This window comes from Paroedura picta, chromosome 8 (genome assembly GCF_049243985.1).
Source record: "Paroedura picta isolate Pp20150507F chromosome 8, Ppicta_v3.0, whole genome shotgun sequence".
Taxonomy (NCBI): domain Eukaryota; kingdom Metazoa; phylum Chordata; class Lepidosauria; order Squamata; family Gekkonidae; genus Paroedura; species Paroedura picta.
Genome location: NC_135376.1, coordinates 3,445,623 through 3,470,955, shown reverse-complemented (window position 1 = coordinate 3,470,955; position 25,333 = coordinate 3,445,623). Strand labels below are relative to the sequence as shown.

At 48.9% G+C, this 25,333-nt stretch overlaps 2 protein-coding genes across 2 annotated transcripts; both read left to right on the top strand.

Moving 5' to 3' along the window:
* The first annotated feature begins 311 nt into the window (after positions 1 to 311).
* LOC143842837 (uncharacterized) lies at positions 312 to 22,001 on the top strand. The gene is made up of 7 exons (XM_077348094.1): positions 312 to 917; positions 2,491 to 2,933; positions 3,160 to 3,293; positions 4,619 to 4,676; positions 4,886 to 5,012; positions 6,245 to 7,536; positions 20,065 to 22,001. The coding sequence occupies exons 2-7, from the start codon at positions 2,511 to 2,513 to the stop codon at positions 21,076 to 21,078; spliced, it is 3,048 nt and encodes a 1,015-aa protein (XP_077204209.1). The 5' UTR covers positions 312 to 917; positions 2,491 to 2,510; the 3' UTR covers positions 21,079 to 22,001.
* Positions 14,342 to 17,774, top strand: LOC143842836 (SCAN domain-containing protein 3-like). The gene is made up of 3 exons (XM_077348093.1): positions 14,342 to 14,468; positions 15,144 to 15,622; positions 16,224 to 17,774. Exons 2-3 carry the CDS (start codon positions 15,182 to 15,184, stop codon positions 16,392 to 16,394), a joined length of 612 nt encoding a protein of 203 aa, XP_077204208.1. The 5' UTR covers positions 14,342 to 14,468; positions 15,144 to 15,181; the 3' UTR covers positions 16,395 to 17,774.
* Positions 22,002 to 25,333: the final 3,332 nt, after the last annotated feature.

Genomic DNA, 25,333 nt, shown 5'->3' with positions numbered 1-25,333 from the left:
ACTTCCAGAGGCTCCGCGTCACACCTCCGAGGGCGGAGTTTCACCCACTCCTGAAACAATAACTGAGACTCCCGCCGGCTCCGGGGGAGGTGGCAACGCAGGAGGGACGGCGGGGCGGATGGGAACGGGCAACCCAGCCGGAAGAAGGGGGAAGGACGTGAGTTGCCTCCGGATGTGGCGGGGCTGCCCCTCGTACGCCCACGCCTGGGATCATCTTCGCTCTCGAGCGTTGCTATGACAGCAGGGCGACGCAGCGCGCATGCGCACAATAGCTCCGCCCCGTCGTCCTCCCGGCAACCGTGTCCCGCGCACGAAGGTTCCGCCCCGACGGAGGGCAGCCCAGAGCCGACTCTCTTCGGGGAAGGGGGAGGAGTCCCGGAATAAGGCCGCCGGTTGCCCGAGGCCGCTTGTGGGGCGGCCCCGTCCGAGAGGCTCGCAAGGGGACCTCTCCCGCCCGCCCTCCCGCTTGGCTGTCCCGGGTCTCCCGGGCGGGAGAAGAGAGGTCCCCGGGGGCGCGGGGTTCCTTCCTCGGCCCCCCCTCTTTGCTCCCTGACGGGTGGGGCGGGGGTCTGAGCCCCGTCCCGTGTCTGGAGGGATCCGGGCAGGCCCAGGAGTTTCAAGGGAGGAAGTGGTGTGATTGTTTGTGTTTATCAGCATGCCTTTTGGCCACCAGGCTTTGTGGCTGCCCATTTTCCATGCGGGGGGGTCTCCAGCCTGGTGCCCAAGGGCGCTGGGGCACCTGCTGATGCGTTTCCAGGTGCCCGCCAAGTGTTTTGAGAAGGCAGGCAGGATCGGGTGGTGAACTGTGGCCAGCGTGGTGTCTGAGTGTCCATTGCATTGGCTGTGCGGGTTTTCTCAGGGTGATGCTTTGGCAGCAGGTGCCACCAACCGGACAAGGAGATCCCCTGTGACTGAAGGTAAGCTGTGGCACCAGTTGTCTTGTTGACTTAGCCTCCGGCAGCAGTTGTCTTGTGGAAGCAGTTTTGTGGGCCAGAATTCCCAAAGTGCCCACAGGCTCAGATAGCCTGGAGACCCCTCTTTTAGATGCTGTACGCTGAGCTCACTGAGTCATGGACAGCCAATGTGGTATGATGCATGGAGTGTTCCATTAGGATCTAGGAGACCCTGTTTGGAAGCCCCACTCTGCCATGGAAGTCTCTGAGATGCACTGGAGGTTTTATACCGGGCTGCAGGCTGGAGTTTTAGTCGTGGCAGGTTGCCCCACCTCTTCCTGCACCCATGTGGGTGCATTTGGCCTGGTGTGCCTCATCCGCCCCCGATTTGTGCTCCTGCACAGGAGCTGGGGCAGGGAAGTTCCAAGTGCATAAACGGTCTGAGTGACTCTGGGACAATCACACAATCTCAGCCTAATCCACCTCCTATGGTTATTGTGAGTGTAAAACAAAGGACAGGAGAATGATGTAAGCCGTTTTGTTTCCATTAAGGAGAAAGGCGGCATATAAATGAACACAATGAGCCAAGTTAGCAAAGGCTCTGGCAAAAGCCGATGCAAAAGGAGAATCCGTTTATTTATTTTATTTATTAGACTTCTATGCCAATGCTCCTAGACTGGCTCGCCTGTGGCAGCTTACAACAATTAGAGAATACAATAAAAATAACCTAACTTTAAAATCTCCCAACCATCCCTCCCCGAATCTCCCCCCAAAATGGTTACCAAGCCAGCAATTGCTGCCAAATGTGCGCAAAACAAATCACGGCAGGCATCAAGGGCACTGAAGCGCCAAAAGGTGCTGGGCAGATCTTCCCAAGAAGCAGAGGAAGGGCCATATCTTTCCCATCCTGGCCTCAACCAAATGCCTGGCGGAAGAGCTCTGTCTTGCAGGCCCTGCAGAACTTAAGAAGTTCCACCAGGACCCTCAGCTCTCCCAGGAGCTCGTTCCACCATACAAGGCCAGGCGAACCTCACAAGGGCCAGGGACCTCAAACCTGTTCCTACCCGCAGAGCACAAGGCCCTGCAGGAGGCTTGGGGGTTAAATAGTCCTTCAGATACATTGGGCCCAGACACCACATGGCCTTAAAGGTCAAAACCAGAACCTTGAACTTGATCCAGTATTCAACTCGTAACCAATGCAGCTGCTTCAGCACTGGCTGGATTTGGGCTCTTACATGTCCTCCCAGTGATATGTGGGGCGTGGCTGGGCCTTTTCTCTCATCCAACTGGGGAACATAGGACTGGGTCTGCAGGGTTGCATATATGCCATGTGTGGCTTTATGGGACACAAGAGGAAAAAATGAAGAGTGGCCACATGATGACTATTCCCAAGCTTGTGGTTGTTGGGTTTGAACCTCTGTAACTGTTGCAGCAGCATGGAGAGAACACTTCATTCATGGCCTGTAGCTGCCAAGATGTCAGTCTTGACTTGGGTCAGTGTTGCAGCTTGATTCTCTTTACCTTTCTTTCTGCCTCTTTGATCTATTCTCCTCTCCCTCTTCTTCTCAAGTAAGCAAAGGCATCTTTTCTCTATCAGAGGTAACCCAGGGGAAGGAGATGGAACAGCAAGACATGGAAGGACCGGGAATTTGCAAGAAAATAAGAAAAGACCTTCATCCTAGACTGGCAGGGACTGGTATGGAATCCTGGGAAATGGGTGTGCCAGACATCCTGCCCCAGGACATGGTGGTCTCAGAGGAACGCTGCTGGCTCTTCCGGCGGTTCTGCTACCATGAGGCTGCTGGGCCCCGAGAGGTTTGCAGCCAGCTGCACGGACTTTGCAACTACTGGCTGGGGCCGGAGAGGCACTCTAAGAAGCAGATCCTGGACCTGGTGATCCTGGAGCAGTTCCTGGCTGTCCTGCCCGAGGAAATGCAGCACTGGGTCAGAGAATGCGGGCCAGAGACCAGTTCCCAGGCGGTGGCCCTGGCCGAAGGTTTCCTCCTGAGTGAGGCAGAGGAAAGGAGGCAGGCAGTGAAGGTGAGGGGAATTCTTCCAGGTATCTCCAATTGAAGCAACAATATCTGGCCTTCTCCTAAACTTTCCCTTCCAGACATTTGACCAAGCGTTAATCATCCACATTAATTTCTTCTCCCTCCAGAAAACTCAATAGGATAGAAGGGTGTAGCCTCTGGAAGGGGGGCAGAAAGCACTGCTTGGTCTTTTCCGTTCCTTCTTTTACCCCTTTCCCTCACTGCTGTTTCAGAAGTTGGGACTATCCATGAAGACAGAAGCTACAATCGGTGAGGTGGAAGGAGCTCCTTCCGAGGAAGAGCAGAGGGCGCAAGCCATGGGGCATGCCCAAGAGGCCCTCTCCAGGGGTAAGGACTCGTCATGCCTGTGGGTTATTGGAGCACAATGTGAATGTGATGGGTTGAGAGTCCTGATCAAGAAAAAAAACCTTCACACAACAGAAAGTACTTATTTATCATATGTCATGTGTAAGCCAGTTTGGTGTAGTGGTTAGGAGTGCGGACTTCTAATCTGGCATGCCGGGTTCGATTCTGCACTCCCCCACACCCAGCAGCCAGCTGGGTGACCTTGGGCTCGCCACATCACTGTTTAAGCTGTTCTGACCAAACAGGACTCTCAGGGCTCTCTCAGCCTTCCCTCCCTCACAGGGTGTCTGTTGTGGGGAGAGGAAAGGGAAAGCGACTGGAAGCCCCTTTGAGCCTCCTTCGGGTAGAGAAAAGCGGCATCTAAGAACCAAGTATTTTTCTTCTTCTAATGTAGCCAGGAGATCTGAGGTCAGAGTCTGGCAGTGAGGCATGGGACGTTTGGCCATTGCCTACCACTGCATCATGACCCCTAGCTTCCGTTGCCGGAATGCCACCCAAATCCTTGGAGGTTTCTCATCCAAATACTTGCCAGGGTTGACTCTGCTTAGCTTCTGAAATCTGATGTGATCAGGCTGTCCTTGGCTATCCGGGTCAGGGTAACACCAAGTTATTTTGCACTCAATGCTCACTAACGGTGCTGTCTTATAAAGGAGATTAGACAAATTCATGGAGAGCAATTTCTCTTGTTAATTTAAGGATTAATATCTCACCTTCCTTCCACGAGAGGAACGGAACGGAAAAGGTAGACAAGCCTCAGCACCACCTTCTGGCGCAGCAGAGCTCTGCAAAGCACATTCTTGGGCCCAATTATAGTGGGGGGAAATGACCTCAGTGCCTGGCAGGCTGCAGTAGGAAAGAGGATGCTGGAGTCAGGATGGCCGGAGCAGGGATGGAGCTTTGGGGAGGGGTGTTGGGGTAAATGCCATGTTGTGTTGATGTTTCCTCTGGCTGAAGTCTAGTTGTGAACATGCCAGGAGACACTCTGAAAACTCATTCCCATTACATTTGAGTTTCCAGGGGGTACTCAAGTCACATCTGGGCCGAATGTGATGGTGAGTGTCGTGTGATGTCATTTCTACCCGCTGGGACCAACGCAGATGTCCCTGAAGTACGTTCCCAGCACTACCAGGCACTGAGGCTCATAAGTACCTGGTGCTTCTCTTCTCCCTCTCCCAGAATTTGTTGAAAAGCGTGAAAAAAATTGTTGCATGTGGACAGCACAGGGTTTTACAATCCTGGGAAGTGGGTGTGTGTGAAGCAGGGAAAAAGCAAGCAATAACCCTTCCTTACTTCCTCCTTTGTCTCACTAACAGGCAGCAGGGGGAGGGTGTTGAGCTGTCGTCTCTTCAGAGGTGTAGGAACGGCTGCTGCACCTCCAGTCCAGGTAGGAGTGATGAGTGGGTTCCCTCCTCCTCTCTCAAGGGGTCTTTTGTGTCAACAGTTTTTACAAGGTGTCTGGGGAGAGATCCTCTGGCCGCTGTTCTCTTTCCTATACTAAAGCGTGCTTCCTGTACCTTCCGCTCCTGCTCCCTTCTGCTGTGCAATCTCTGCCTTGGCCTCACCTGTGAACTGGGAATCTGCTTTTTCTTTCAGGATCCCTTTTGCTTGGAGGATGTGTCCGTCTCTTTCACTGAGGCAGAATGGGCCCTCCTGGATCCAGGACAAAGAGCTCTGCACAGGGAAGTCATGATGGAGAATTCTGGGAATGTGGCCTTTCTGGGTAAGGATCTTTCACCGGAGACAAAGATGTCAATTGCTCCTGTTGTGATGAGGCATGAATCCAAATATTTACTAGGAATACACCACTTTGAGGCCTGTCTCACTTCATGATGGGCTGTGGATCACTGGCAGAGTATATTCCTGGGATGCAGAGGGTCCCAAATCCAGTGCCCAGCATCTTCAGTTAAAAGGATCAGGTCCTCCATCAGGGTGACTAGCATCGTTTCAATCCCATGGCCAGGCCGGAAGCCCTGCTGAGCTGGGTCCACAACCGAAGCTCCATTCAGGAATGCTGATATTTGGTCCATGCTGGCCCATTCCTAGAAACGCTAAATGTGAGACAGGGTGGCAGTGGGAAGGTTCCTGCAGGTCCAGGGATGTTTTTTTCAGTAATGGCCATACCATTGCCTCCTTCAGCTTCTCAGAACCCACACATGGAGAAAACACATGGAGAGACATTGATTGTCTCCCGGAAGGGGGGGGGGGCTATCTTCCTACCTGTTCTTTTGATTAGCCATGAGGGGCAGGGGTCTAGGGGCCACTCTCTCCACTGTGGTCAGCGAGAGTCTTCTGAAGCAGTCTAGTGTTTTCTTCAAATTATCGTGTTTACACCTGGGGGGGACTAGGGTGCCTTGCCCCACAGATCCATTCCCCTTATACTGTGGGCTTTGATCTTGGCCATGGTTCTGTTCTCCCAGGAGAAGTTTTATTCTTGAATTTCTTTCCCCTTATAAGAATAAGCACTTTCTCTCTCTCTGTCTCTCTTCCTCTCTCTGCCAAAAAGGCCAGAAGTATAAGAGAGACTATGGTGGAGACAGACAACGGCTTTGCATCCAAAAAATACCCCAAGAGCATATTTCCTTCCCAAATGAGTTTTCTGACAGTGAGGATCTGGTCCTTCATGGTTCTGACATGGGAAGAGGCAAGGAATTGGGTGATTCCTGATTCACCTCTGATTGTTTGGCATAATACAACTGTGCAGCCTGCTGGGTAAGGAGGGAGGGAGGCCTTCTGGGGGCCTAAAATCTGAAGACCCTTTTTGGGCAAGAGCTCAGCTGTGCCTCTTGAGGGGGTGAGGAAGTCTAGATATTCAGGGGAGAGGTGAAGGGGTGGCTAATAACTGCCATACTGGATGAAACCAAGGGGCCATCAGTCCTTTCCTACAGGAGTGACAGATGTCTTTGGACTTTCAAAGTCTCCCAGATATTGACAGGATCTGTCTATTTATTTCAGCACAAGAAGATCAGAGGAATGAGGAGGGTGAGGGACTTCAGCAGCAAATGCCAGATAGAGTAAAAAATGAAGTTTTGAAAGAAATGGGCAGCAATCGAGGCAGATCTAGGAGAAAGAATGGGATGGCTAAGAAGCAAGATGGAAGAAAGGATAATGAACATTTTCCAAAGCACAGGATAACAAAGGCAAGTAAATGCATTCAGTGTGGAAAGTACTTCAGAAATAAATCACAGCACCTTGTGCACCAAAGAATACACAGAAGGGAGAAACCTTTTAAATGTTCAGTGTGTGGAAAGATTTTCAGTAAGAGGGGGAGTCTTCAGTTTCATCAAAGAACCCACACAGGGGAGAAAATTTTTGAATGTTCTCAGTGTGGAAAGAGATTCAGTCGGAGTGGCACTCTTCAGGATCATCGAAGAACCCACACAGAGGAGAAACCTTTTGAATGTTCTGAGTGTGGAAAGCAATTCAGTAAGAGGAGAAATCTTCAGCATCATCGAAGAATCCACACAGGGGAGAAACCTTTTGAATGCTCAGAGTGTGGAAAGAGATTCAGTGGGAAAGGAAATCTTCAGTCTCATCAAGCAACCCACACAACAGAGAAACCTTTTGAATGTTCAGAATGTACAAAGAGATTCAGTCGGAGTAGTGATCTTCAACGACATCGGAGAACTCACACAGGAGAGAAACCCTTTGAATGTCCAGCCTGTGGAAAGAGATTCAGTCGGAGTGGTGATCTTCAACGACATCGGAGAACTCACACTGGGGTGAAACCTTTTGAATGCTTAGAGTGTGGAAAGAGATTCACTCAGAGTGGCAGTCTTCAGTATCATCAAAAAACCCACACAGGAGAGAAACCTTTTGAATGCTCAGTGTGTGGAAAGAAATTCAGTTTGAGTGGTGACCTTCATCGACATTGGAGAATTCACACAGGAGAGAAACCTTTTGAATGCTCAGCATGTGGAAAGAGATTCAGTTTGAGTGGTGATCTTCAGCGACATCAGAGAACTCACACAGGGGTGAAACCTTTTGAATGCTCAGCTTGTGGAAAGAGATTCAGTTTGAGTGGTGATCTTCAGCGACATCGGAGAACTCACACAGGGGAGAAACCATTTGAATGCCCAGAGTGTGGAAAGAGATTCAGTCGTAGGGGGAATCTTCAATCTCATCAAACAACCCACACAGGGGAGAAACCTTTTGAACGCTCAGTGTGTGGGAAGAAATTTAGTTGGAGTGGCGAGCTTCAAGGACATCAGAGGACTCATATTTCAGACAAACTCTTTGAATGGGAAGTAATTCAATCCGAGTGGCAGTCTTCAGTATCATCAAAAAACTCACACAAAGGAGAAATGTTTTGAATACTCTGTGTGGAAAGAGATTTAGTTGGAGTGGTGCTCTTCAATGGAATGAAGAACCTGCACAGGGGAGAAACCTTTTGAATGCTCATGGAAATCTCCTACAGCTATACTATATGTTGTGTTCATGTGTATATAAATTGGAATTGAGTTTTTTGTAAAGAAATCTTCTACAGCATCTAAGAACCCACACGTGGAGAAAAATGCTTGGACTGTGGAAGGAGCTTTAGCCACGTTTGAAGCCCTCAAATAGATCTCACTGGGAAGAAAGGAAGGTTGGGCTCTGCCACTTGAAGGAGAGTGCAGATCAACTCATGTCTCCTTATGTCTGGAGAAGTCAACACAAGGGAGCAGGAAGCTCTCAAATGCTGTGTGTGTGTGGCAAGAACTTGAGCAAGTGATCTGAATTTCATTGTCTTCAGATAATCTATAGAAGGGCAAAGCATTCCTACATCTGATTCTGATGTGGGTCTTCTTCAGATACTCAAGAGATGGACTTTCAGAAAGGCTCCAAAAGTTGTTACACAAAGTAGGGCCTTTTTAGTGCTTGCCTCCTTTGTGAAACTTGCTACTTCAGGATATCTTACTAGCTAAGTCTGTGTCATCTGGCAAAAACATTTCCTTTCCCAAATTCTGTGAGGAAACAGACCCGTTGAAGGTAACAGATATCTACAACCTCTCTGCTGTTGGCAGTAATATGCTGGGGCCCACTAGCATCCTTAACATTTTTCGATGACAAGCAGTTCTAGAGGGGCATTACAGAACCCTACTGTCTCCCCAGTTCAGCCTTCTCTGAGCTTTTTTGGATGTCACCACCTGAACCCCAAAGAGTTCTGGCAGTAGGATGTATTTGCGTTGAAAGGAAAAGCTTGTGTCCCCAAACCCAATAACTCCTTACATTTTAAGAAGTCACCCACCCACCCCTTATATTCCCGTATTGTGTTAATACATTGGTATCCGTGGAGTTGGCAGGTGAATCTTGCAGGACACAAATTTCCCTGTCTCAGTTGTCCTCCCCCCCACACACACACACAAATAACCTTTCCTTCTCCTACCCCAACACTCTCCCCCCCCCCAAATCCATGAGCCAGAAATGACTTGATGTAAACTGTGGGCCAAGACTGACTCCACACCTCAGACTTCTCTGAGGTCTCCTTGAATTCCTTCTTATTTATTTTATTAGATTCTTGGAGATCGTGCCTTGAAAATTTTTTATCTCACCACTTTAATTTGGGACAGAATCTACTTTAGGGTTTCTAAAGTGGGTGGGGGGAAATCCTGTCTCTTTCGCAGAGGTTTAGTGTGTGGTAAGAGGCATCTGGAAAGATGTCTAACATCCCTCTATTAAAGAGAGTACTTATTTATCTCCCAGCACTTGGTAACCTTAGATTGACTATTCATGGATCAGAGAAAACAAAACTCAAGAAAGGAAGTGTAATTTTTTTCTGTAGGTTTAAATTGAGCTTTTAACGAGGGTTTTTCTTCTCTGGGCAGGCCAGGCAGGGAGGGGACAGATCAGGCGTACTTAGTGTCACTTTCACAGAAGTGCAGATAGGTCTAACTAAAGTCAACAGGATGTTCTTCTCCAAGCAGAAAATAGAGTTTGGGAGGTTTTGAATGATGGAGAGACTCGAAGATGGAGATTCTTGGAGATTGCCAGGAAAAGCTTCTCTGACCTGGCCTGACCTGGTCATTGGGTTGGAAGAAGAGAGGTGATAAAACTCAGAGAAGCAAGGAGGAAGGGCTCCTTTATGCTGCACACATTGCAAACAGAACTCTTATCTCAGGTCTGAAGCAAAGGAGCCTGTCCTATATTTTAACATCTCACATGGCATGTATAGCAAAAGGGACACAGGATTGGCGTGTTCCCCAGTTCTTTTGGATCCTTTGCTCAATCTGGTGCTGTGCTAAAAGTATCCTTAGGAACATTTTCTTTTTTATTAAATACTTGGTAGCTTTTGATGATGATACTCTCTGTACCACATAGATCTCCACCATCTCAGACACAATATTGGGGAAGGGAGCTCCAAGAAGAGGAAAGACTGGGACTTGGAAAGAAGCTATTCCTCCAGTGATACACCAGGCAGTAAATATTGCCAAAGTGGCCAGGCCCTGGGGAGCAGGAAACAAGAGTTAAGACCTCAGGTCTGATAAGAAACTAGGTGTCCTGACCCTCCCCAGCAGGCAATTTTGTACATAGGTCAGATAGTGGCAACAACTGGTTGGTTAGGTTTGTTGCTTTTTGTAACACTATCTCCTTATTGGTTTTCTGGTGGCAGCAAAGTTACCTGAGAGACAGAGGACCACATGTGACTGTGAGGCTTTGCCCAGATGCAAGCTAGGTCCCCATTTACGAAAATCTTCATTACTAAGTTATTATGAAGCTGGAAAACCGAATGATGTAAATAAAATGATGTAAAGGGCAGCCTAGAAAAATAGTAGTAGTAGTAGTAGTAGTAGTAGTAGTAGTAGTAGTAGTAGTAGTAGTAGTTACTAGCAGCAAAGCCCTGTGTACCCAGGAATGCACCGGGCACTAGAACTGAGGCTGTCCTGACCTCGCCTTGCTGGGAGGTGGCAGCAGCCCAGACAACATACCAGCTCTAGTATTGAGGCTCCATTCCCAGCCATGCCTCTCTCCGAGGCCCTCCTCCCTGTCTCCCCACAGTGTCCGACACCCCCCACACACAGCTCCGAGGCCAGGGCTCACTCCCCCCCTCCCACTTCCACCAGCTGGTTGTCCTCATGGTAGGAGGTGATGCCTCAAGTCAAGGTGCTCCAGGCCCCTCCCATGCAGTGGAGAGGCCAGAGCTGGTCCTGTCTCCCTCCCTCCCAGGCCCCAGTCACTGGCTGGGTGACCGCTCTTCCCCCAACTGCGGTCCCAGCCCCCCCTCCCTCCCAGCTCATGCTCACTGGCTGGCTTACCTGTCACTGTCAGCCCAGTAGAGCGGGCTGGCACTTCTTCCACATGAAAGAAATTGGAGAGGGATGCAGCCAGGGATGAGATAGCCTACCTGATTGGCCATTTGTTGGACGCCAGTCAATCAGGTAGGCGATGAGTCACAGAATCATGGAATCATAGAGTTGGAAGGGACCTCCTGGGTCATCTGGTCCAACCCCCTGCACCATGCAGGACACTCTTACAACCCTATCACTCCCAACGCCACCCACCACCCCAGTCCGGTTTTATTTATGTTACAGATTATTATTAATTAGAATGTTGTGGAGATTTTACAGCTTTGGTAATCTTTGTTATTTGGCTTTATAGAAGTTCCTGTAACGAGTTGAGTTTGTCCTTATATTACAACTGTAGCTTCGAGTAAGCTCCTAAAAAAATACATACTCTAAATTTATTTTATAAACTTTATTACTTGTTAATACGTATTTATTTTTCTAGTCTTGTCACTGAAGAAACACTGGTGAAAACGCTGCTTAAACCAGTGTTTGTTTTGACAAGACTCTCTAAAGACCTTGTAAAGATTTGGAAGGAGGAAAATTAAAGTGTTACATGTGCAGCCAAGAGTTCTGTTTCATTTTGGATAATATTTTGCTATCACCTTGCCAACTCCTAAACTTTGACCCCCCTCAGGACAAAGGGCGGACTTGGTTTATCTGCCCTTCCTTGCCTTTCTTTTCGGGGACAAAATTGGGAATTTTATGATTTTGCCTCATTTTATTGTCCTTTATCTGTTGTATTTTTTATGTCTGTGGTTTTAATGGGGTATTTTATCAGGGTTTTTATACAGACGCTTGTAACCTGCCATGAGCCATTGGGAGTGCCGGGTAAAAAAATCTAATAAATAAATGAATAAAAATAAACTCCTAAGCATATAAAAGACTGTAAGGAATGGTCCCCTAATAATGATATTATTAATAATAATACATACAGTCTTTTATATGTTTAGGCGCTGTTACTCTGCAATTAAACTATGAAGAAACTCATCAGGATGTATATATTATCTAGAGATATTTAGGCACTTGTGTAGTAAAGTTTTTGTTGGGGTTCACTGAAAAAGCATTCAAGAGCGAAATGCAGGATTTACCAGTTCTTCGTTTGGATTTGGAATTTCCAAGGGTATTCCTACAGCTTCTGAATATCTTTGTAGCATTACTGTGTTTTGTTTGTGCTTTCAAAGCATTGGATAAAGCTTCTCTCCATATTGTACAAATTCTTATTGTGTTGTCTTTACACAGTGGATTTTCTTCTTCTGTATAACTGTTATAAACTCTGTATCCCGTTTTGTATTTTTGGGCTTTTACCACCTGGAGGTTGGCAGCATTAGTCCAGACAATGCACCCTGTTGGACTTAATAAACACTTGGGATTCCTTACTCATAATAAATGCTAATGGATTGCACACTGTTAGACTTTATAGAAGCTAATGGCTCTATAAAGGATGACAAATGATAAATGTATTGTTACAGTCAGACCAGATTATACATAATAAAAAAATGGAAAACCATAGAAGTATAATTATAAAAAACTTAAAACACAATACAGTAAAAAAAAAGTCAGTATTTAAAAACAGGAATAAACTTGAGAACTACCTTACTAAAGAATGAGGTATTTTAATGGCAGCAGCACAAAACTTGGCTAACAGTATTGTAACCTGAGCACCCTTATCACTTAAGGACCTCATTATCCAAGCAGCTGGGGAACCTTTTGTTTAGTGGGTTGTTGAATTTGGCTTGGATAATATAAAGTTAGCAATGGTTTCAACCTGGCCACTACCAGTGATCCTCTAATAGCAGTTTTTCTTGCAAGGGAAAGAACAAATAAGAAAGAACAAATAAGTGGGAGGGGCCAGCACATACCTAGATGTTTCAGTTTTGCTCAAATCTGATTTACGTTGAATGTCCTTTATTCACTTAATCATGAGAGGTCTGAAAAAAAACCTTTGTGACCTTTTGTCACCATCTCCTCCATAGAGAAGTTCACTAATAATAAATGAGCCTAACCCTGTGCATAGAGTTTTGTAGATATAAGCAGAATGTGCATTTCTGTCTTTCACTTTTGCTCCATATACAGACCCCTTGCTTAAGAGAAGCGTCGCCATTAGCAGACTAACCAAAGCTGTCTCAAACCTAGCTTAACCACAGCAGACAGGAAGTTTCAACACATAGGTCAAGAAAAGAACCAAATGTTTCTCTGTGTCGACCGTTCCTTTCCCCAAAAGGAAAGGTCATAGGTTAAGAATTATATATATTGCTGATGCTTATATAGCACTTATAATGGGGGGGGGGGATGCTTGGCTGTAAACTTAACACGAGAACCACAAATCAGTGTTAAGCAGAACGTATTGTTTCATTTTAAAATTAGAATGGGAGCACCTCACTTCCTAAGCTGTCAAGTAGTTGTACTTTCCACTCCTCAGCCAACGGGAGGGAAGAGAAGGATGGTGGTCGCGAAAGGTATAAAAGAGAATTGCTGAGCAGGCTGTCTTTTTTTTTTTGCCTCTCCCTGTTGGAAGAGTGTTAATAAACCTCTCTTTTTGTTTTGAGCCTTGGTGTAAGAGTCTGATTTAAAAGTGGAAATTAGACACTGTCTATGCTTGATTTTGTTATGGATCATGTAGTGTAAAATGTACAAGACCACAACAAAGACAGCTAAGCAGCAAGAGGATTTATTTAGGATACATGTTTGCAAGCATGGAGAGAAAGCTAATTGGTGCATTCTCTGAAGTCTGCATCAGTGCAGCTCATTTTTAAGACCTTGAGACGTCATCATGAGGTATCCTGACGCTCACTCCCTCACTGTCTCTTTGACCAAACCAGGTCGACGACGAAGGGCGTACAATCCGACCTATCACGGATGGCTATATATCTTACTACAATTTTCTCGCTCTTTGTTTCAAAAAATACATTCCTTTATATGGAGAGATGCTACATTCAGGAGCTATCTGCTTTTGACAAATTCAAGGTTACTTTGAGAGACAAAGAAATAACTATACACATAGTGCCGCAGCAGCCAACAGTGAACTCAAGATACATTCCGCCTGACCTAAAAATAAACCATAGACAGACTGTGTCTAAAGTGTGCTCCACAGATCTGTATTTGTGTTCTCAATTGTGTTCCACAAATCTATATAATCTATATCAATTTCGAGAAAGTGTTGAAAAGGCCAAACTTTTGAATTTCACGCTTAACAGCTGCAGCCCGAAATGACTGAAAATGATCGTTCAGGGCTAAAGAAGCCAAACCCTGTGGATGGCAAGAGAGCTTTCACCACAACCCTGTTGCCCACGACTGGCAGATTTTCTCCTTAACTGTGAATATTCCCATTTCTGGAGGTGCCACCCCAGGTGTTACAGAGCAGGGGAGCTCTGGACTGAAGCCTTTCAAGCTCATTAGCAAACCAGGGGTGGCTAAACTGTGGCTCTTCAGATGTCCGTGGACTACAATTCCCATGAGCCCCTCCCTGGCAGGGGCTCATGGGAATTGTAGTCCACGGACATCTGAAGAGCCACAATTTGGCCACCCCTGACTGATGGTTTTATTTTTGCAGTTAATTTCCCAACAGCTCGCGGGGGGGGGGTTCGATTCAACCATCATCGGGTTTCCATGAAAATGCAACGAAACAATCAACCCTTAAAAAAACGGCCAAGCCCGCCAAAACGCCCCTCCCCCCCCACTCCAACCGCCCTCCCTCACGGCCCCTCGCGCTCCCCCGCCCCGCCCCGCCCCGCCCCCGCCAGTCGCGCCTCAGGCGGCGCGCATGCGCCCGAGCGCTTCCCCGTTGTCCGCCCGTCAACCGCTTCCCGCGCAGGAAGGTTCCGCCGAAGAAAGGGGCGGGCTCGGCGGCCCCGTTTCCCAGAACCCCCCTGGGCGCGTCCAGAGCGGCTCCTTCCGGGAGGTCTCTCGTCCCGGCGAAGGTAGGAGCTCCCATGGGGGGAGGGGGCAGGCCTCAGACAGCCCCCCGCCCCCTTCTCCTGCGGGGGCCGCCGCTCCGGGGGATCCCCCGGGCCCACCTGGAGGCTGGCATCCTTATTAAAGAGAATTCTCCCCGCCGTCGCACAGAGGATGGGGCGGGGAACGGGGGGGAGTTAATTACCGGGAAGGCCTAGTTTAAGGTGACCAGATTTTCCCACTTCTGGAGGGACATCTGGGGGTACCTGGCAAATGATACTTATGTTGAAATTAAAATATATATGTTACAATACTATTTTTGCGTTCTATGAGTTCTATGACACTTTTTGTTGCTCCACATAGATAGACCAAATTTTTAATCAAGAACCCTCCCCCCCGCCCCCCCCGGTCAATGGTGTCCCATCTTTACCAATGTTATAATCTGATAACCTTAGCCTAGTTGGCTGCCTCAGAAAACGGGTGATGATCGCTGCGACTGGACGAAGGCAGCTCAGACAGGCCCGGGAACGGCGCTAAAATCAGCAGGCAGATCCGCTGAGGAAGAAGTTGGAGTTGGCCTTGCCCTTAAGGCGAACAGAGTTTGGTTTCTGGGGACGAGTGATAAGGGAGTGACTCGGCGTGTGTCCTAGTCTGCAGCCTGGACTCGTGTGACCTGCTCTTTCCCTGGCTGCTTTTTTCAGGAAGGGCCCAGAAAGGACGACGCGTCCTGAGAGACGAGATGGAACAGCAGAACCTGGAAGGACCAGGAATTTGCAGGGAAATAAGGAAAGACCTTCATCCTAGACAGGCAGGGACTGATGTTGAATCCTGTGAAACGGGTGTGCCAGACATCCGGCCTCAGGTGGTCTCAGAGGAATGCTCAGAGGAATGCTCAGAGGAACGCTGCTGGCTCTTCCGGCGGTTCTGCTACCATGAGGCTACTGGTCCCCGAGAGGTTTGCAACCAGCTGCACGGACTTTGCAACTACTGGCTGGGGCCGGAGAGGCACTCCAAGAAGCAGATCCTGGACCTGGTGATCCTCGAGCAGTTCCTGGCCATCCTGCCCGAGGAAATGCAGCAGTGGGTCAGAGAATGCGGGCCGGAGACCAGTTCCCAAGCAGTGGCCCTGGCCGAAGGTTTCCTCCTGAGCAAAGCAGAGGAGAAGAGGCAGGCAGAGCAGGTGAGGAGATTGCCTCCAAGTATCTCCAGTTGAAGTAAGGATATCTGGCCTTCTCCTAGATCAGTGGTTCTCAACCTTCCTAATGCCGTGATCCTTTAATACAGTTCCTCATGTTGTGGAGACCCCCAACCATAAAATGATGCAAGTGTTCTTTCACAGAAATTAAACCGAAACTGACCAATGGTGTGAAGATCCATTGTTCAGGATTGTATATAAATTGTGTCCCCTCCCTGGGGTTTCTCAGTTCAGTTCTGCCTCTTGTCCCACAATGCCGATCTTGCTCTTTTCCGCTGTTCCAGACAGACGAACACTCTATCTCAATCTACCCTGCAAGGCTGTTGTGTGGATGGTGCCCCCTCCAGCCAAACTGCTTGCCCTGCTGTGACCCCTGCGAAAGGGTCATTCGACCCCCAGGTTGAGAGCCGCTGTCCTAGAGATTCCCTGCCAGACATTTGTCCAAATATTAATCATTCAAATGTAATTTCTTCACCCTCCCGCTAACTCACTAGTCTACTGACAGAAGAGTCTGGGAGTGGGTCAGGATCCAATGCTTGGTCTCTTCCATTCCATCTCATACCCCTCTCACTCGCTACTGTTTCAGATGTTGGGACTATCCGTGAAGACAGAAGCTACAATCGATGAGGTGGAAGGAGCTCCTTCCAAAGAAGGGCAGAGGGTGCAATCCATGGAGCATGCCCAAGAGGCCCTCTCCTGTTGTAAGGACTCATTGTGCCTGGATTTGATTGGGGCACAATGTGAATTTGATGGGTAGAGAGTTCTGGTTTAAAAAAAAAAAACCTTAATTGCAGAGCACAACATTTATTGATTGATCATGTGGTGTTTGTAGCCAGGACCTCTGATAATTCTCTGGCAGCCAGGCAGGGGATATTCAGAGGTAGTTTTCCATTGCCCCCCACTGTATCATGACCCCTAGTGTTCCTTGGAGGAACTACCACCCAAATCCTTGATGCTTTCTGCGCCTGCATGCGTGTGCCAACTGGCGTGTTGGCGCCACCCCTTCATGCCGTGGCACTGGCTGCTTCGGGCGTGAATGGCCGTTTCAGCAGCTGAAGCACACAACCCTAATCAAATTCCATAGAGAGCAATTTCACTCATTAATTTAAAGATTAATCTCACTTAACTTCCATAAGAAGAACTGAACATTTATCAAAAGGGGAAAGTTAGACAAACCTCAGCACAATCTTCTGGAGCAGCAGAGCTCTGAAAACCAGTTTCTGGGGCCCAGTGATGGTAGGGAAAATTGACCCCTGTGCCCCTACTTAGACAGGCATCTTGCAGGCTTCCGTGGGAAAGAGGATGATGGAGTCAGGATGGCAGGTGTAGGGATGCAGCTTTGGCAAGGGCCATTGGGGCAGATGTCATGTTGATGTTGCGTCTGCCTGAAAACCTTTTAGTGAAGCGAACATGCCAGGAGACACTCTGAAAAGTCATTCATAATACCCCCAAGTCTCCAGGTGTGAGCGAGTCATGCCTGGGCTGAATGTGACTGAGTGTCATACAAGGTGGCTATCGGAGCAGTTTATAGTGCTGAGATCTCTGCTTAAGAACAAAATGTTTAAAAAGGCACAGGGATCAACAGAAAGCCAACAGTGGGGATTTTCCACTTGGGAAGAAGGTGGCTGGAATAAATTGTGTAGTTAGTTAATACATGGTTCTTATTTTTATTAAATTTAAGAGTTAATATCAAATATTTAAATTTTCTTTTTGTTTTTCCTTTTTAAAATTATAGAACAGAAGACAAAGTTTACAGTGAAAAGAACAAACATCGTAGACCTTTTAAGTTACTCTTAAATTATGCTGAATAATTTTACAGCATTATTTTACTTTACCTCTAACCAGCGTAAATTTGAACTACTATCAAATCATTAAACCTTTTCATTATGGTATACGTCAGCCTTTCTCAACATTTTTACTGTTGAGAAACCCCTGACACATCATTAAAGCTTTGAGAAACCTCAGAAGGGGTGTGATCATGCATATTTAAAATTAACTCCCACCCATTTGGGAAACCTCCCATGGCTGTCAATAAACCCCAGAGTTTCATGAAACCTTGGTTGAAGAAGCCTGATCTGAGTACTCAGAGATCTACAGTCTTTAATCTTAAGGTCCACAGACTGAAGCAGGGAACAAATGAGTAAACGCCTTCCTTCCTCCTTTGTCTCACAAACAGGCAGTGGAGAGAGGCTGTTCAGCTGTTGTCTTTTCACAAGTGTGGAAAGGGCTGCTGCACCTCCAGTCCAGGTAGGAGTGATGAGCGGGGGACATCCTGGGTCCCTTCTTCCCCCGGGGTTTTTTTGCTTCTGCAGTTTTTGCAAGGTGTCCAGGCGAGAGATCCTCTGAGCACCCTTCCTTCACCTGTATTAAGCTGTACTTGTAGCTTCCCCGCCTGCTCCCTTTCATCTGCCTGGTGCGATCTCTGAGTTGGGAATCTGCTTTTTCTTCCAGGGTCCCTTTTGCTTGGAGGACGTGTCCATCTCTTTCACTGAAGTAGAATGGGCCCTGCTGGATCCAGGACAAAGAGCTCTGTACAGGGAAGTCATGCTGGAGAACTCTGGGCATGTGGCCTTCCTGGGTAAGGAGCTTTCCCCAGAGACAAAGGTGCCAACGGCTGCTTTTGTGATGAGGCATGAATGAAAATTTAGAACAGCCTTTAGGTCTGTCCCACTACTTGAAGAAAGGCTGTGGCTCACTAGTGCAACATCTTCTTGGCATACAGGTAGTCCCAGGTTCAGGCCCTGGCATCTCCAGTTAAAAGCATCTGGTTGGAGATGATGTGAAAGACCTCCCTCTGAGACTCTGGAGGACTGATGCTGAACTGAGTAGGCAAGACTGACTTCCATGAGCCTGGTGGCCCTTTGAGTAGCTTCACGTGTTCGTGTGTGCGTGGTAGTCCAGGGATAACTGAGTTCAGTCTTGTGGTTGTCACTCAAGCCAGAAGAGGTGAACTGGCCTGCAGCCAAGGGGAGGAGAGGCCTTCAGAGGGTTGCCATCTTTTACACCCTTCCCCATGGATGGGTTTACAAAAACCTGCTCTGCCTGTGATTGGAAAATCATCCCATTAAGAAACAAACCCTTGGTTCTACTGGTTGACTACTCTTTGTTCAGTGGCTTCACAAGGAGAGTGTACGCAAGTTAAGCGCCTGGCCTCGACCAGGGCCTTTTCGGTCCCAGCCCCCCCTGGTGGAATGAGCTGCCAGTATGGCCCCTGTAGGGACTCTCTGAGTTTCACAGGGCCTGAAAAATTGAGCTCTTCCGCCAGGCGTTTGGTTGATGCTGGGTGGGACCCCTGAGGTATTAGATTTGGTCCTCTCCCCCCCCCCCAGCTCCTGGCTCCTACTGTGGTGGTAGATTGTGCCAGGGGCCGGTTTCCATCTCCCAGCTGCGATATACATATAAAAATCGATGCCCGGAATATGAGGAGCAAGTTTTTTAAATGCCGCCATCTTGTACTTGTATTTGCATTTAAATTTTATATCGTTTTACTTTGGGGGGGTGAATTTTATTGCTACTGTTGTGAACTGCTGCGAGCCAGTTTCTGGGAGCAATTATATATAAATACAATAATAAACAAACAAATAAATAAAATAAATGTCACAAGAAAAAGCAAAGAGTAGCACGGGGGATTTCTGATTCATTTTGAGCGACATTAAAGGTAAAGGTAAAGGTATCCCCTGTGCAAGCACTGGGTCATGTCTGACCCTTGGGGTGACGTCCTCTAGCATTTTCATGGCAGACTCAATACGGGGTGGTTTGCCAGTGCCTTCCCCAGTCATGACCGTTTACCCCCCCAGCAAGCTGGGTACTCATTTTACTGACCTCGGAAGGATGGAAGGGGGAGTCAACCTTGACCCGGCTGCTGGGATCGAACTCCTCATGGGCAGAGCTTTCAGACTGCTGTCTTACCACTCTGCGCCACAAGAGGCTCTTTGAGCGACATTAGGTTTGCTACAACCATATAGCCCCCTGGGTAAGGAGGGATGGAGGCCTTTTAGTAGGGACCTGAAATCTGGAGGCTCAGAAACTCCATCCTGGTCAAGCGCTCAGTAGTAGCTTATGAGGGAGTGAGGCATCCTTAAAGACTAGATCTTCAGGGGAAAGCTGGAAGGGTGGTTAAGTTTAGACAGATTGGACCAAGCCAAGGGGTTGTCAGTCCTTTCCTACTACAGTGAGAGTTTCTTTTGGCCCTTCCAGCCCTCCCAGGTGCTGATAGGATTTCTCTGTTTATTCCAGCAGAAGATGATCAGAGGAATGAGGAAGGAGAGAAACCTCAGAAGCAAATACCAGCTAGAGTAAAAAATGAAGACTTCAAAGAAAACATCAGGAATCAAAGCAGATCTAAAAGGAAGATAGATGTTTGTGTGGTTGAGAAGCAAGATGAAAGAAAAAGTAATACATATTTTCTAAAGCACAAGATCATGAAGGCAAGTAAATCCATTCAATGTAGAAAATACTTCAGAAATAGATCACAGTACCTTTTGCACCAAAGAACACCCAGAGGGGAGAAACCATTTGAATGCTCAGAGTGTGGAAAGAAATTCAGTTGGAGAGGCACTCTTAGGCAACATCAGAGAATCCACACAGGGGAGAAACCATTTGAATGCTTAGTGTGTGGAAAGCGATTCAATTACATCAAGTCTCTTCAGCGGCATGAAATAATTCACACAGGGGAGAAACCATTTGAATGCTCAGAGTGTGGAAAGAGCTTCAGTCGCAGTGGCACTCTTAAGGATCATCAAACAACCCACACAGGGCAGAAACCTTTTGAATGCTTAGAGTGTGGGAAGAGATACATTAAGAGGGCAGGTCTTCTGCAACACCAGAGAACCCACACAGGGGAGAAACCATTTGAATGCTCAGAGTGTGGGAAGAGATTCAGTTGTAGCAGCAGTCTTCATTCTCATCAAAGAACCCACACAGGGGAGAAACCATTTGAATGCACAAAGTGTGGGAAAAGATTCCGTCAGAGTAGTCAACTTCATTCTCATCAGAAAACCCACGCAGCGGAGAAACCATTTGAATGCTCAGAATGTGGGAAGAGATTCAAAGATCGTGGGACTCTTCAGAATCATCAAAGAATACACATAGGGGTGAAACCTTTTGAATGCTCCGAGTGTGGAAAGACATTCAGTGTCAGTTACCATCTTCACCGTCATGAAATAATTCACACAGGGGAGAAACCATTTGAATGCTCTGAGTGTGGAAAGAGATTCAGTCGGCGTAGCACTCTTAAGGATCATCAGACAACCCACACAGGGCAGAAACCTTTTGAATGCTCAGAGTGTGGGAAGAGATACATTAAGAGGGCAGGTCTTCTGCAACACCAGAGAACCCACACAGGGGAGCGACCATTTGCATGCTCAGAGTGTGGGAAGACATTCAATTGTAGTAGCACTCTTCAGCGACATGAAAAAATTCACATGGGAGAAACCTTTTGAATGCTCAGAGTGCAGAAAGAAATTCTGTTAGAGTGGCAGTCTTCAGTATCGTCAAAAAATCCACAGAGTGGAGAAACCTTTTGAGGGGTAGTCAAACTGCGGCCCTCCAGATGTCCATGGACTACAATTTCCACCAGCCCCTGCCAGCATTCGCTGGCAGGGGCTTGTGGGAATTGTAGTCCATGGACATCTGGAGGGCCGCGGTTTGACTACCCCTGGTTCATGGTATGGAAAGAGATTCAGTTTGAGGGGAAAATTCAGCATCCTCAAAGAATCCATACAGGAGAGGAACCTTTTGAATGCTCACGGTGTGGAGTTTCAGCATGGAAATTGTGTACAGCTGTAGTATAGGTTTTGTGTATCTGTGTATGTAAATGGGAATTGAATTAAAAAAAATAGATCTAAAGCAGCGGTTCCCAACCCCCGGTCCAGGGACCGGTAACGGTCCGTAGATCAATTGGTACCAGGCCACGGCTCCTCATCCTCATTCCTGGCTGCTGCCTCGGGGGCTGCCCTGCCACTCTGCCGCCGGCTCACCTTTGGTGCTCTCCGGTGGCTGCCATGGCTGGGGCTCCCCCTTGGCGTGGCACTGTGCAGCTGCTGCTGGCAACGCCCCCCAGCGGGCGGTGGGAAGTCAGGGGTGCAAGTGGAGCAGGGTGAGGCGGCAGCGTCCCTCAGCAAAAGACTCCCCCCCCCCCTCCGGGCCTCAGTAAAATTATCAAGCATTGACCGGTCCCTGGTGATAAAAAGGTTGGGGACCACTGATCTAAAGTATCTACGATCCCACACATGGAGAAATTGTTTAATTGCTCAGTCTACGTATGTAATACTGGTGAAATATTGTTTTATTTGCACTTGTATTCTACTGTTTTAATTGTGCTCTGTAATGTCCTTTGGCTAAATACAATAAATGTTATAGTATCTAACAAATACTTGGACTGTGGAAGAAGCTTTAGCCATGTTTTAAGGCCTCAAAAAGATCTCACAGGGAAGAGAGGAAGGTTCAGCTCTGCTGGTGGAAGGAAAGTGAAGATGAGCTCATGCCTCCTTTAGTCTGGAGGGGTCCCTGCAGGGGAGGAGGAACCTCATTAATCTTTAAACCGCCCGTGGCGCCACGGACTAAATAAAAGGATAAGGGGCCTTGAGGTGGGCTTTGTCCGTGATGAGGAAGGGTCCGGAATGGACCCTTCCTCACGACAGACAATCGGAGGGACCAATTGGCAGGCGCGAAGCGCCTGCCGATTGGTCCCTCCGATTCCCAGCCCCAGCAACTGCGAGCCGTTGCTCCCGGCCTGACGCGGTGAGGCCGCCGCCGGAGGTAGCCCCCGGCAGTTGTGCAAAGCGCGGCTGCTGGGGGTTCCCTGCCTGGTGGCCTGACGCCCCCGAGAGAACACCGCCGCCGAAGACGACGACGAGCAAGCCAGCCACAGTAAGTACCTAGCGCCCGCTGCATTTAGCTGCAGCGGGCTTGATTACTAGTCCTCCATATGTCGCAACAGCTTGAGTGAGAGATCTGGCTTTCATATTCTTTAGAGCAGCGGTCCCCAACCTTCTTGTAGTTGCGGAACGCCTCTGAGGGTGGGAGAGAGCTGGCGGCCCGGCTGCTGCAGCTGCACGTAAACGTGCACGCGCAGTTGCTGCACGTGGACATTTTTGCCACTAGGTGGCGCTAATGCGAGTGCGCAGAGCTGGCACGCATGCGCATTTTCACCAGCAGGGGGCGCAAACACGCATGCGCAGCAGCTCTGTGCGTGCGTGTGTGCATCGCTGGCGTGCCGGCGGCTGTGCCTGCCTCTTCCCCCCCCTCTCGCTGCGGCCCGGCACCATGGCCTTTCCGGCCCGGTGCCGGGCCGCAGACCGGGGGTTGAGGACCCCTGTTTTAGAGAATCCATATGAGGGTGAAGAATTTCTACAACTGGTTCTGATGAGGGTCTTCTTTAGGTGCCCAGAAGCTGGGGATTCCTAAAGACTCAGAAAGCCAAGGAGGTCCCTTCTTAGGGCTTGCCCCCCTATGTGAAGCTCACTATTTCAGGATATCTGCCTATCTTTCTGACACCTTTCCGAAAAATTTCCTTTCCCAAATGCTTTGAGGAAACAGACAAGTTGAGTATAACAGATATCTACAGGCTCTTTTCTATTGGCATAAACATAGTTGGACCAGCCAGGCCCTGCTTCTCTTGCTTCACCCCACAGAAAGTTTGACATTTTGCTCACTTTGACTTACTGCATCTCTCTCCAGACTGCCGGACGTTCGTTCACTCTATGTTTAGCCTTTCCTATACCCGTCCCCCCACCCAATTGGGGCCTTGGGCAGCCATGACCCCAGAGGCAGCTGCCAAGCGTGGTGCACGTGGCCGAGCGACGCCCTGCAGTCCTCCCGGTGACCACTTTGAAGGTTCTGCCAAACGGGCGAGTGGAATGAGGAATGGATGGGCAGCCTGGAACAAGGTCTCTGCCAGAAGTGGGGGCTCGACAGCCCCATTGTCCAAACTCCGCCTGCCGCTCATTGGGTGCCCCCTTCTGAGAGGATGCCCAGGGTCTCCTTTCAGGCCAGCAAAGCTCCCCCAGGTACATGCTCCCAGGGACATGGTTGGGGGTGGGGCTGGCAGGGCACAGAGGGGGGCAAAGCCATAGGAGCCCCCCTAGAGTCTGGAGGGTGGCCTTCATTCCAGGGGGATCCCCCAAGAACACCTGGAGGTTGGCATCCTTCTTAAATGAAAGAAAATTCTGTGACGGTGGGGGTGGGTCAATTGACAGGAAGGGCCAGTTGGTATTTGTTCTCTCTATGGTTTCTGAAATTTGAACTGATCAATTTCAAAGCAGGAGTGTCCCCCCCACCCCCTGGGGGCTGGACCACGCCCATTTCCCCTGAAGGGACCTTTACAGCAACTGGGCCAGTGGAGGAGGCCGCCTGGGGCAGACCAACCCTTTCCACCGGTAAGGAGGGTGAAGGGAGACACCGGCATCAAAGAATTGCCCAAGTGCAGGCCAGGCGAGCAACGGGGCTTGTCTGCCCCTGGCCCAAGGGAAATAGGAAGAAGGAGGGACAGTACGAGGGAGACGGGGACAGGTGGGGAATGAGAGAAGGAGCAAAGGGACAGAGACCTAAAGGGGAGGAGAAGGGGCACACGGCAAAGGGCCAGGGACACAGCCCCCCTGGCCAGAGAAGGGGAGCAGTTGCCCCGCAGAGGGGGACCTCTGCCCCAACTTGGACAGGCAAAGGAAATGGCACAGGGGTGCAGACGGCAGAGTGGAGGCTAGCTTGACCAGGAGCAACCAGCAACTCCTTCCCTCTATTAATTCCCACTATTAATTCTGGATCCGGTTTGGTTTTAACCTTTAGGTCCTTACATGGGTTGGGACCCGCATATCTGAGGGTCCGCCTATCGCCCTATACCCCCCGCAGAGCCTTACACTCTGCGGGTGAGAATTTATTGGTCGTTCCGGCCCCAGGGAACCACGCCTGGCCTCGAATAGGGCCGGGGCCTTTTTGGTCTTGGCCCCGACCTGGTGAAATGAGCTCCCGTGAGAGCTACAGGCCCTGCGGGATTTGTCATCTTTCCGCAGGGCTTGCCAAACGGAGCTCTTCCGCCAAGTCTGTGGTTGAGGCTGGGGCAGTGGGGGAAGATCGATGGGCCCCCCCTGGTGTTAAGCTGCTACTTGATTTCTTCGTCTCTCCTGCCTCCTCCCTCTAGAGCAGGGGTAGCCAAACTGCGGCCCTCCAGATGTCCATGGACTACAATTCCCATGAGCCCCTGCCAGCGTTCGCTGGCAGGGGCTCCTGGGAATTGTAGTCCATGGACATCTGGAGGGCCGCAGTTTGACTACCCTTGCGAGGTAGGGGATAGAGGGGGGTTTCTGCCCTGTTGTTGGTCTATTGTATTTGTATTTTTGTCAGTTTTAATAGGGTTTTAATGAGGGTTTTAAGTGGACATCTGTAACCTACCACGAGCCTATTTGGGAGTGGTGGGTAGTAGTAGTAATAATAATAATAATAATAATAATAATAATAATAATAATAATAATAATAATAATAATAATTCCAAATGCAGTCAGGGACAACGTTGCCAACTCAGTTTTCCCCTCGAGACTTCCCAGGGCCTCGGTTTCTCAGGCGTAACGTGTGAAGGCGAACACGTGTCGAGGGTGTCCGGCTTCGTGGCGCCCACCCCGCCTGCACCTCCCTCTCTGGCCGCCAGGGTCCGCGCTCAGCTGTCGGCGCCCTTGCTCGACAGCGCCCCCATCGGCCGACGCC